The sequence below is a fragment of the Peromyscus leucopus genome, chromosome 10 (genome assembly GCF_004664715.2).
Source record: "Peromyscus leucopus breed LL Stock chromosome 10, UCI_PerLeu_2.1, whole genome shotgun sequence".
NCBI classification, from domain to species: domain Eukaryota; kingdom Metazoa; phylum Chordata; class Mammalia; order Rodentia; family Cricetidae; genus Peromyscus; species Peromyscus leucopus.
The window spans coordinates 1,004,458-1,016,776 of NC_051071.1; the positions used below are offsets into that span (position 1 = coordinate 1,004,458).

General features: G+C 55.2%; 1 protein-coding gene across 3 annotated transcripts in view; it reads right to left on the reverse strand.

Annotated features, from left to right (window-relative positions):
• Sorcs2 (sortilin related VPS10 domain containing receptor 2) overlaps positions 1-12,319 on the reverse strand; it is a 398,248-nt gene that overhangs the window by 2,889 nt on the left and 383,040 nt on the right. For 2 of the 3 annotated variants that reach the window (XM_028882325.2, XM_037208879.1), the window contains exons 19-26: positions 11,946-12,132; positions 9,326-9,459; positions 8,048-8,171; positions 6,852-6,964; positions 5,864-5,989; positions 4,548-4,647; positions 3,960-4,062; positions 1,316-1,422 (exon numbers count right to left, since the gene is read on the reverse strand). In XM_028882325.2, coding sequence (XP_028738158.1) covers positions 1,316-1,422; positions 3,960-4,062; positions 4,548-4,647; positions 5,864-5,989; positions 6,852-6,964; positions 8,048-8,171; positions 9,326-9,459; positions 11,946-12,132 — 994 coding nt within the window. The remainder of the gene's footprint in view (positions 1-1,315; positions 1,423-3,959; positions 4,063-4,547; positions 4,648-5,863; positions 5,990-6,851; positions 6,965-8,047; positions 8,172-9,325; positions 9,460-11,945; positions 12,133-12,319) is intronic. The other variant, XM_028882326.2, reaches the window with a different exon arrangement.

Consider the following 12,319-nt stretch of genomic DNA (forward strand, 5'->3'; position numbering starts at 1 on the left):
CTCGTTCATGCCCAGGTCCCCATTAACAGTGTCCTGGTGCTATGACTAGGAACTTACATGCAGCATGTAGCTGTAGGATAGTGGACTGCTGTCCGAGACCTCACACCCTCCTAGCACAGGCTATGATGTCCTTGCATGAAAGCAGGGTCTGGCTATCTGGGCAGTGCTTGGCTGCAGAGTACAAGGCTAAGCATAAGGCTATGCACAAGGCTATATCCCTCCAGCTCTCTCCTGCCACACGAGTGATTCAAAGGCTGAGTTCCAGTTACCCATCTGCAAACACTGCAGCAGCCAGCCGCTCCCAGGGTCAGACAGTGACCAGAAGTTCTGAGGTCTGGAACCTCCTGCATGCTCAGTAAGCCACTGGTGGTGGGACGGTCTCAGAGGCTATAAATCTGTCCTCTGACCAATACTCCTGGGCTGGCAGATGTGGGAAGTGGCTGGAAGGGGTGGGGAAGCTGCCCCTAGCACTCAGAAGGCCTGGAGGACGTAGGAGCCAAGGTCATCCACTGACGGTCACCTTGGGTAACTGAAGACTTTGCTGGGTCACTAATTTTCAAGGTGAGGGCCATCATGGCTCTGAGAAACAACAGACTGGGACACATGCAGTCTACAAGGTGGATGCCTGGAAGTGACAGCTAACTCTGACAAAGCCTTGCTGTGTGCCACGCTCTGCCTAGACACCCCACCGTGTGTCTAGGCTCACAGCCACTGAGGGAGAGTAGACAGTGGTGCCTACCAACACCAAGGGGGCATAGGTGGGGCCTATGTGGGACAGAGACTCAGGGCAGTGGGGCTCTGGTTAGGCCTGGACAAAGTTCCAGCTCAGGAGCCACAGAATGGAGAAAATGACCTGAGAGTATTACTAGAGGTGGGGAGGGGCCGTACAGCCAAGGTGGCAGACCCAGTCCTCTCCTGTGGGCATGACAGGAATGAAGTCACCTTGGTGAAAATCCTGTGTCGACAGTGAAGCACCGTCCTGAGGGGCCACACACACCACGCTTTTGAACTCTGCCTTTTCAGTGAACAGCTAACGGGAGTGTGAGGGAGGATGGGGTGGGGGCGCTCTCAGGCTTCTGTGGGGGAGCTCCCCACCTCCATGAGGGCTGTTCAAGCTGACCCCTCATTGCCAGGAGCAGTGCCCTCCGATAGCCTCTGACTTCATCCTAGATAGCCCCGGGGCTCTATCTTTCCTGTGCCAGGACTCATGGGCCAAAGACACTCTCTAGCAAGGCTGGCCTGGCCCGTGTTGCCTGGGCTATGATGGACCCCTTTGTGGTGGGAGCAGGCAGGGTCACCATGCCCCAGCTCTTACCCTGCATGGTGCTCTGGGCATCCTCACTGTGGCTCACGGGACTCGTCATCTCCTGTTCCTTCTCGTTGTGCATCTGGGCATACACCGTCCTGCCTGGCCGTTTCCTGCTGGTCAGAGATACAACTCAGCTTTGAATGAGCCCTTGGCCCCAAGTCCCTTTGTGGGGACATGGTGTAGACAGCGTGACACAGACTGTTACCCCAGGGATCCCGCCCTCCAGTATGCTCTCTCCACTCAGCGTTCTGCTGCCCACGGCTAGCCACTATCGGCACCTACCTATTCTTTATCCAGGCATGCTATAACTGTTGAAACACTATCCTCTTTGTCTCCTAGTGCTGGCAGCCAGGACGGTAATACACACACACACACACACACACACACACACACACACACACACACACATACACACACATACATAAACACAGTCTCACACACATACACAGTGCTGACCCAGTCCTGAGGGGCACTTGTTGAACTCTGTCCATCCAGGCTTCCTGCTTCTCCACTGTCCATTTCCTTCCTAGTCCAGGTCCCGGAGGAAGCAGAGAGGGTGACGGAGCACACTCTGCTCCCCTAGGACCGGGTCCCAGAGCCACAGGCGTGACCCATTGTGCTGAGAATAACCCCACTTACTCCAGCCAAACCAAGAAAGGTCATAGGCCCATTCAGAGACAGGGAGACTGAGGCCTCGGGAGTGGTGGTGGCGAGAGCTTGTGGAGATAGTCACATTCAGTCCCTTGAGGAGGAAAGAGTAACTAGCTATGCCCAGAGGGTGTATGGGAGTAACCAGTGGCAGTCCTGCCAGCCCCGCAAGGGGCTGAGTGACAGGGAGAAACAGACTTTTGGTGGCTGTGAGACTTGGGAACATTGAATGGCTTGTGACCTAGCATTCCAATGCTGAGGACAGTGTCAGTCAGAACACAGCCAGTCCCCCGGCTACCATGACCTACACAGAACTGAAAGCCCAGGTGGATAAAAGGATAGATGAACGGGGAGGGGGGGGGAAGGGGCCACTCTGCACTTTGCCTCTACTGACTGCTCAGAATTCCTCTGCCCTGCTCTGCCTTTTCCCCCTGGGGTGGCCTGGAGCTTGTAGGAAGGGGCATTTGGCCCCTGCCTGAGCTCTCTGTTTCTATGGCAACATATCCCTCCCCTCCGACCTCAGAGCTTGAGCTGGTTCAGAAAGATGGCCTTGACCCTGAGGATGCTGGACCAGCCTCACTCTGGACGCATCCGGCCCCTCCCCATCTCAGCACGTGGCAGGCAGTGTCCTGTCCATATGAAGCACTCTGGGGTCAGTCTGTAGAGGCTCCACTGGGCGCTTGGGAAGTCTGGAGGGCGGGGCTGACAGTCACCCACAGGGACCAGAATTCTGTTCCTGCTATCGGCCTCATCCAGCACAGGCACGCATGCTGCCCTCTGACTGACCTCCCACAGCCCTGCATGTCCCATTGAGGATGGGACCCAGTCTAGAGGAGCAGCTCGCACTCACATTGACATCCACCCACTCAGACATCCAGAAGCATCCCTCTGCTTGGCCACGGGCATCACACCCAGACCTAGGGTCCTACCACTTGCTCCTCCACCAAGGGCTCGTATACTACCATGCTGGAGCCACGCAAGGCAGGACTTCCACCCAGCTGGCTTCTTTTCCTTCCTCCGAACCCTCAGCCTCTCCCTTTGTGTCCCCTTTTATAAGCAATGAGACTGCAGGCTGTACATGACTGAGGCAGGCCTGAGGCAGGACAGCAACTGGCCAGGTCTCTGAGGTGTCCTCAGCAGTCAGCCACCTGAAGGGCTGCCTGCCACTTAGGTCCTGGCCCTGCCATGAAGGGTGCTAGAGGGCAGAGGTGACCAGGGTCTTGTCACATTGGCCTATAGCAGAGTGTTCCAAGGGTGTCCCCGCAAGACAGACGTGGGACCCTGGATCCAGGTGGCTTTCATAGGGAGGTTTGATTGATGGCCGCCTGCCTCCACGCAGCACCACGCTGCTTATCACCACCCTCCTTGCACTTGTGTCTGTAGAGTGGGCTTGTACCTTCTCATGCTCACCACCCCAGAGCTGCCTCCGAGTGCGGCCTATGGAGAGGACTCTGAGCTCTGCCAGCAGTCAGCCTCACCCAGCACACTGACAGCAGATGAGGGACATAGCTGCCTCCCAACATCCCAGGAGCTATCCCATGGTCACTGTGAGGATAGCCCATAGAGGGGGGAGGGCTTTAAAGGCCTGTATAGGAGACGCATGGTCTCCAGCATCCCCCCCTCCCCAGAGGTTCTGGTGCCCTTAGGTCACTGGGAGCTCCTGTGGCAGTCATAGCTGAGGTGTGGGAAGCCAGGAGGCAGAGGTAAAACAGGCCAATCCTGCCCCACCAGCTTTGGACTTGGTACTGTGCCTCCTGGGACCTTGCATCCTCATATGTAGGGCAAACAGTGTACCCCCTCCCCTCTGTGGGAGAATGGATGAAAGAAAAGATACCCTGAGCCTGTGAAGAGGACAAGGCTGAGAAGAAGAGAGACTGGGAGTCTCCTGGTCACCAGCACAGGGAAGGACTCACACCACCTTCCTCCGTGGCCAGTGGAAGCCACCACCTCTGGGGCCGTGAGCGGCTTGCCACATGTCAAGGCTGCCAGGAGGCCTCCTTACCTTTTGAACTTGTAGAGGATGAACGCTCCCACCGCAAAGAGCCCGATGACAAAGAGGACCACCACAGCCCAGTAGCCACCACTGCCACTTGGCCTCTGAGGACCTACCAGGAGAGCAGCAAGAGGAGAAACTGAGGCCCAGTTGTCCCCAGCCCTGGCCTGGATGAGCCTACTTCATGTTGTCCAGCAGGCCTTGCCCAGGTCGCTGAGTGGACAGCAGGTTATGGAGGATGAAGAACATGCTATGTGGCCTTGGAGGACTGGCCTCTCTTCCTGCCAAAGTCCTACTGTAAGTAGGGCCTACTTTGTCTGGGTTTCCTGCAGAGGGGAGCCACACCCTTCCTCTTCACTTGTTTTGAGTGAATTGACATATCCCTGATGGTCTTGGTGGCTGCATCCATATAGGCCATTCCAAGATGGCGGGGCTCAGGGCCGGCTGAGATGGTTCAGCTAGGCAGGGATACCGCAGCCATAAAGGTCACTGGCAGCTAGATAAAGGCTCAGACGAGTCCTACAGTCACTCTCAGCACCCACTGGCTTGGGCTCGTGTCCACCCGGCCCCAGGGAAGACCCAAGACAGGTCTGTCACCTGCATCTGTGTCCCTCAGGTCTACCAGGATGCGGAGCCCTCCTCGGAGGATGAAGCTGATCCTATGAGAGTTCAGTGCCTGCTGCACAGCGGCCAGTCTCTGTAAGCAAAGGGAGATGGGAGAGTCCTGGGGCCTGGAGTGCTGGAGAGTCCCCCGGGGCTGGGAAAGGATGCTGCCTGATGCCTCTTCGTTCTCATCGGGGAATGGCATGAGAGCCCACCAGCTGGGTTCACTAGGAGCCACTGATGGTGCAGGTAGCCCCACCACCAACACACAGAACAGACGGAAGACACAGGTTTCAGTGTGTGGGGGAAGACTTGGAGTGCTCTAGAAGTTCCCACCCTGGTATGGTCAGTGAGGCTTCCAGGAAGTGGAAGACCACAAAGAGGAGACAGGGCAGGACACCCACCTAAGAGGGGAGTCAGAAGGAGCTGCTGGATTAGGGAATTCTAAGGGGAACACCATGCCCTGCTCAAGATCCCTGTAACATGGCCAACAGGTGAGGCTCATAGCACACACATCAGAGCTCGCCTAGGCCTCACCACCTGTCAGTCACTGTCTAGGACCCAGCATGGAAACCCAACTATGCCCAATGACACTCATTTCCACGTGGCTCTGTCTCTGGGATTCTGACCTCAGCTAAATCCACTGGGCAGAGCCAGAAGCTGTAATAGACACAGAATTCCAGTCTTCAGAGGAGAGAAAGCTTTGCCTCTGTCCATTCCCTGAACACTCATTATGAGTTCATACTGAACATACTCCTGCACACCAACACCAGCGGGTGGTCAGCCCACGACCTCCTGAGTGCCTGGCTGGCTACCGCTGTCCCTGTGAACTTGTCTTCACCTTCAGAATGGAGCCAGTTGGCCCAAAGGTCACTCAACCTCTGGGGGCCTCTCTGATGACAGTCCCCAAGGTGCCCCCATCAAGGCATTTCATGGAGGATATACTAGGATTGCTGAGATGATTTCTGGTTTGCCCTCTAGCTTGAGGCCCAGGGTCTCTCACAGTGCTCACCCATGTGTCCCGGTACTCCTGGCAGTGAAGCCGAGATCACATGACAGCTCCAGACGACGATGTGGGAGAGTGGAAACCACCCCACAAGCTGGCCTAGCCTCCTCCCCCAGAAGCTACCTATCTCACTAGTCTTGGATTAGTGGGACCCCAGGTCAGACAGCATTATGGGAAGAAGTAAACCTTTAATTGATGTCCCACAGAGATGTGGTTGTCAGGAATGACCCCACCGACACCCTCAGCCATCCAGCCCTGCCATGCAGGGAGGACCTGGGCTCCATGCAGGTGGCCGTGGCCATACCTTGTCACTTGTGAGGCTCCTCTTCCTTGTGGGCCTGGGAGGGGGCAGGAGCACATACAGATCGGCTATGGTGGGAAGTCCTGGCTTTACCACGGTTACCAGCAGCTCCTCAGGGATGCTGGTCTCCTGTGGGGACAGGCGGGACATTCGCATCCTCTTCTGTTCCTCATCTTTGGCCACAAGGTAAATTTCCAGCAACATCTGCTCTCCCTTCCTGGAGCCTAGGTACGTCCTGGCCACCTGTCCTGCTCCACACGCCTGCCTCTCAGCCCCTTGCAAGTTCTGGCCGTGGCCCTAATGCTGCCCCGCCTGCTCAGGTCTGCCCTTGGAAGCATAACCCACCCTGAGCCTGACACAATCTAGTGTGCCCTGTTGACTCGTGATGTCTGCCTCTCCCTGCTCCCCAGCCCTAGCCATATACCTGTACAGCCCCTAGCTCACCCAGTTTAGCTCCCGGGGAGCCCTCTGCCTCATGGGAGTCCCACTCCAAATTCTCTGAGCTAAGCCCCTGCACATCCTTCATTACCCAGAACAGTTTCAGCAGCATTATTCACAGGATGAAGGACGTGTGGTCAGGGTGGGTTTCTGCCTGTGGTAGTCTTAGCTAGCCTTTCTCTTTCTGGGGGCCTAGAGGCTTAGGTATCCCACTGTCCACTCCAATGCACTGCCTTTGTCATGAGCTGCCTGAGAGACGTGCTCACCCATGCTTCTTCCTATGTCTAAGGAGTCCGGTACAGAAAAAAATAAAAAAAACCACAGGTGGGAACTGGCGGTGGCTTTAAGAGCTCCGCCTCTCTGGAGGAGAGGAACTTACAGTGTTCTGGCAGTGTATGACAATGCAGTCCTGTCCCTCCCTCCCATCAATGATCCGACCTGGGGCATCAACCCACCGCTTCCCAAGCAACCCCAGCCTTGTTCCATCCTCATTTCTCAGCCCACAAACCACACCATGGCTCATGATAGAATTGAATCTCAAGCCACCGGGCACCTTGGAGAGAAGCCGGGTGACCACCAGCCCCACATCCTCCCTCCACTCAGGAGTGTTGGGGTTAAAGGTGTCCAGGTCCCTGGAGAACTGCAGAGGCACCACCTGGAACTGAGCTGGAAGAGACAGAGGGGAACCTGTGAGGTCTGGGGCGTGGCTGGGACCCTGCACAAGGTGGCGATGCCAGATGGTCCAGACAGCCTCACCTCTCTCTATACCCATGGACCTGGTTCTGTGTTTGGGAGATAAGAGCCCTCCTTTTCTTCAGTCCCCAGTGCCTGGCATGTACTGAGGCTGACAGTGGCTATCATCCGGGGGGTGGTGGGGTGGGGGGGCACGGCACTGCATGTAGCTGCTTCATGAGAACTACTCCCCAAGTCACAGGAATACATACCCTATGGCATCATCTACTTCCTCGAGGACCCATGGACTTCACTGGCCACACCCCCCATCAGATCAACAGCCCCATAAGATGAGAGTGCCCATCTTTCCACCCACATCATTTCCTTTCTCAGGGCCCACAGCTCTGTTCTAGGGTCACAGGAAGCACCATACTGTCTCTCCACTGGCTTCCTTCTCCTTTCTCTCTTATGGGGTGGGAAAGAGCTATGCTGGGCAGAGGGCTCAGGGGACAGTGTTTTGTAAACTGTGACCCAACATCCTATGGCGCGGGCCGTCCCTGACCCACAGTGAAGGGAGGAGCAGCCCAGGGCAGCCTCATCCCTCAGCCTGCAGGCTGCTAATGACTGAAGGCTGTGGTCCATGGCAGAGGGCCTGAGCCGAATGAGCTTCAGGTGTGCCGAAGGGGTACTATGCATTGGGGGGACCTCTTCTCCTCCAGACACAGTATTTTACTGAGGGGTTGACAGTCTCAGGGAGCACAGATAAGGGAGCACCATCCCCAGGTCCTCTTAAGGACCGTCCTCAGAACGGCAAGTGGAGAGGCCCATGGAAGCTCATCCGTTCTTGTTAAATCATTGAGCAACAGACTCACAGGTCTCCAAAAACACACTACTCATTTTATAGAGGGGAGAAACTGAGGTCAGAGAGTCTGGGACACTTCAATAAGGTCACATAGCCAGTCACAGAACCCAAATCCTCCTGGACACCTCTACAACCTAGGGCCAGGCAGGAGAGGACAGGCCCTCCGCGGCTGTACACCCACGCTGACCTGTGTAGGGAGTGGGGGAATGACTCACCCAGCACACGGATGACCCTGGAGTCCTGCAGCACCGAGTTCCCGCAGGCGGCCTGCACTGTCACACGCACCTCCCCAGCCTCCGTAAACCGCGTCGTCACCGAATTGTCCAGGGAGAGCAGAGGCTGTGGAGACAAGCAGGGTCAGGCCAGTCTGGCAGGAGGAGGGCCATGGTCTACTGTCAGGACCACACGGGGACCATGCTGGTGCTGGCTTCCATCAGCAAGCGGGCTGCTGGAGGTTTCTGCATTGGCAGTGTCTGGGAGATGTGGGGGACCCTAGCACACCCTAGTTCTAAGCTGGACCGGGAACATGCCCTGACTCCATAGCATGGCACATCCTTCTAGAGGCTGCCTGTGGTCCCCCTACAGAACTTTCTAGCTGGTTTGTAGGCAGCACAGGTTCTGTGTTCCATTCCAGTTTAGTTCACTGCCCACCCACAGTCATACCCCAGCAGGAGCTCAGGCCCTGCCCTGCGGCAGGAGGCAGATAGTCTCATCATAGATGAGAGGTGACATCACCCGGGTTACAGGTCAAGCCATGCCTTATCGAAGCAGAGGCTCTGGGAGTTGAGTATGGAGCTAGGGACATTCAGGAGGCAAGGCTACACAGAGCCTCAGGCCAAAAGCCCTGGTCCTTCTACAAGCCTCCCATCCCAAGAGGCATGACCTTGTACTTGAAGCCCCCCCCTTCTCTGAACCTCCCGTGTCAGGGCTTCTGGGGAGGTGTGGGGCGACTGCATCCAGAGTGAGGGAAGGGTGCCCCTCCATAGGTCTGCAAGATGGACATCCTTGCCCTCTCATCAAATGCTTTGCTGCCTCGTTGTGTCTCCTGCTCAAGAACTGCCTGTGCTCCCCCTGCCTCACAGTGTACAGCACAGTCCTCCGAGTGAGGCCAAGCTCTACCCCTCCCAGTGAAGCCTTCCCTGACGGCTCCTCCTGTGACACATGTCATACCCGAACTGCCAGCCAACTACTCTGTTTCATGTCTTTCATGGGACTATTCAGGGGCTTTTCAGAGGGGACCCCCCCCCGCCATCCCCATCCCACCCTCCACCGCACCCCACCCCATCCCTCTCACCCACCCACCCACCCACCCCCCACCCCCGCCACGAGCAGATGCTCAGGGTGGGTATTGAGTGAGGGAAGGCCAGGACCAGTCCCCACAATGGTCTCACACTGTGCCCTGATGCCAGGGACCAACAGCAGCACCTTGCCCCACTTGGCACACCAGATGGCAATCTGTGGGAGGGAGGGCTGAGAAGGGGTGTAGGGTGCACCTGCAGGCTGTGGCCGATCCACCAGTAGAAGACAGTGAGGTTGGGGTTCAGGGGCAGCAGCACGGCCGTGAGGTTCACCTCCTGGTTGACGCCAATGACAGGGACTACCTCGAGGTAGAGGGCCTGCAGAGGGGCTGAAGAGTCCCCAGAAGTTCAGGGTTAGGGGACAGTGAGGCACAGAACCTTTCAGCGGCTACTTTCTAGTCCTCGTCCCCATCAGATTCATCGGTACCATCGCCACCATCACATCACTGCCATCAGCGCCATGATCTCCATCACCATCACCACATCACTACCATCAACACCATGAGTACCACCACCACAGCCATCACCATCTACCACCACCATCATCACCATCGCCACTACTCATATCAATACCACCACCACGACAACCCATCAGCATCAGCATCCCACATCCGTCATTATCATCATCCATCACTATCATCACTCACCACCACCTATCACAGTCATCACTCCTCACCCTCCCCATCACCGCTACCATCCCCAGCACCACCATCGATGTCAAGGTTTGAGTCTGAGCTCTCTGCTGGTTCCTTTTTCCAGTGTTTGCCACCCCCCCCCCCAGCTGATGGTGCTGCTTGTTTGTTCCCTAATGGAAACCCCAGTCTCTGCTCCCTGTTCCACCATGGCATGAGCAGCCTCCGGCTGTCACATTCTTCCACACCACTCCACTTTGTTTCCCAACCATGATGGCTTGGACCCTCTGAAATTCTGAGACAAAGAACACTGTTCCTCCCTCAAGTTCTTCCCGTCAGCTATTGTGGTCACAGAGAAGCTAAGGGACCCGTAGCAGGTACGTGGGGTTTGTTGCTTTCCCTAAATCTGACCGTGCAGGTTTAAGCTATTTTTGGGGGGGGGCTGGAATTTGCTATTGCTTTGGGAAAAGAATTTGGAAAAGTGGTACCCGATTTTCAGGCACATCACTACCCTCAGCATTATTACAGGGTCGTAAATGCTTGTGCTCAGATTTTAAAGGAAAGTTTGTTAAGCCAGGCAATGTGTGCATAGTAGGGTGGAATCCCCCGCAGGGAGACCCTGACAGGGTAATTCATAAAGTTCTGAGGGTGAGGCTTAAGATTCATTGGAAACCCCAGCATGGGATACAGGAACATGGGGCCTCTGTAGAGGGAACCTGAAGGCAATAAAGGGAGCCTGTGTGTGAGAGAGAGCGTGCCGAAATGGGAAGGGCACAGGCGCAGCTGTCCCCGCCCACAATGCCACCCCAGGCTCCAGGTGCTCCACAGAGCTATGGGACCCAATGTTTCCTTGCTGTGTGTGCTTCAGTCTGGTTTTGATCAAATCTTCTCTTGCGGTTCCCTTTTCTTCTGTTTTTCAGGGGGAATGTTTACTGTAGACAGGAAGTGCAGAACTGCCTTTTACAAGGGCTTCTAAGAGATTTCTCTGAGCATGAATGGAGTCTCTGAGCTGACTTTTGAACACGCTGGAACTGTGGAGACCATGGCGCCTCATGAAGTTGCACCGAATGCTTTTTGCATTAGAGATGTATACCGGGAGCCTCTGAGCCAGAGGTAGACTATTATGGTTTAAATTTAAAATGTCTTCCTTAGGGTCAGGTTTTTAGTTTGCATTTCCCATCTAGAGACTCTCTTTAGGGAGGCTGTGGAAACTTTAGGAGACGGGTCTAGTTGGTAGGAGTAGACCTCTGGAGGTTATAGCCCAGTCGCTCACTCCTGCTTTCTGAACCACTGTGATGTGAGGAGCCCCTGGGTCCTACATGCTGCTCTGGCTGTGAATGGTACCAAGCCTTCCCTGCTGCGATGGACAGAAGCCCTGTGACACTGTGAAACAAATTAAATTTCCCTAAGGTGCTTCTGTCAGGCATTACAGTCACAGTCAGGCAAAAACAACTGATGGAATCACCACCGTTATCACCGCCATTATCATTTTCATCACCACACTCATTGCCATTATCACAGCATCACCATCATCAACACCATCGTCATCATTATCACCACCACCACCCTCACCAACACCACAATTACCACCACCATCATGGCCACACTGCTATAACCATCATCAACACAGCTATACATCACCATCACCAGCATCATCACCATTTTCACCAATATTACCATCGCTATCACTGTCATTATCATTAAAACTATCACCATCAGTCAATACCATCGCCATCATCACCACCATTATTGCCAAGACCACCATCATTGTCATCACCACTATCATTATCACCATCACTGTCATCATCATCACCACCTAAGGCATCACCTCCATTACCACCTTCATCATTACTTCCATCATCACCTCCATCACCACCATCATCACCTCCACAACACTACCATCACGTCCATCATCACCTCTATCATCATCACTATCACCACCACCTTTACTAACATCATTACCATCACTTGTGTTACCATGACCACCACTATTACCATCCTCACCATTACTTTTTGTGAATAATATTGGGAGCAGGTCTAAGCCCAGCCCGCCTGCCTTTCTGTCCATGGCCTCACTGTTCTGAGGACCTGTAGCAACCCCACAAGACCCCCTGTGCTTCCCCCAAAGCCCCAGCTCTCCATTTCACAGGAGACACACCCCCTCAAAGGAGCAGTGGACTTACAGTTGACCTGGACAAAGAGCACAGCCTCATCATGGCCTGCCATGTTCTCAGCCCTGACAGACACACGGTAGATGCCAGGATTCTCGTAGTGGTGCCGGATGGGCTCACCGGTCAGAGTGAGGTTCACATACATGGCCTTGAAGCCATCACCAAGATCCACCTGATACTTAGTGGTCAGGACATCACCCTGTAAGGAAATAGCGCAGGGTCACTTAGGAGTGACTCTCAAGATGGCCGTCCATCACTAGATGTCCACTCCTCCTCTCCCTTCTTCCTTCAGATGTGGGCTCTATGGGGCCACAGAGCCTATGGGGCTGGCTCTGCTTTCAAGGCTTCAGCCTGCAGCAGGCTGAGCTGGGAGACAGCGCATGGGA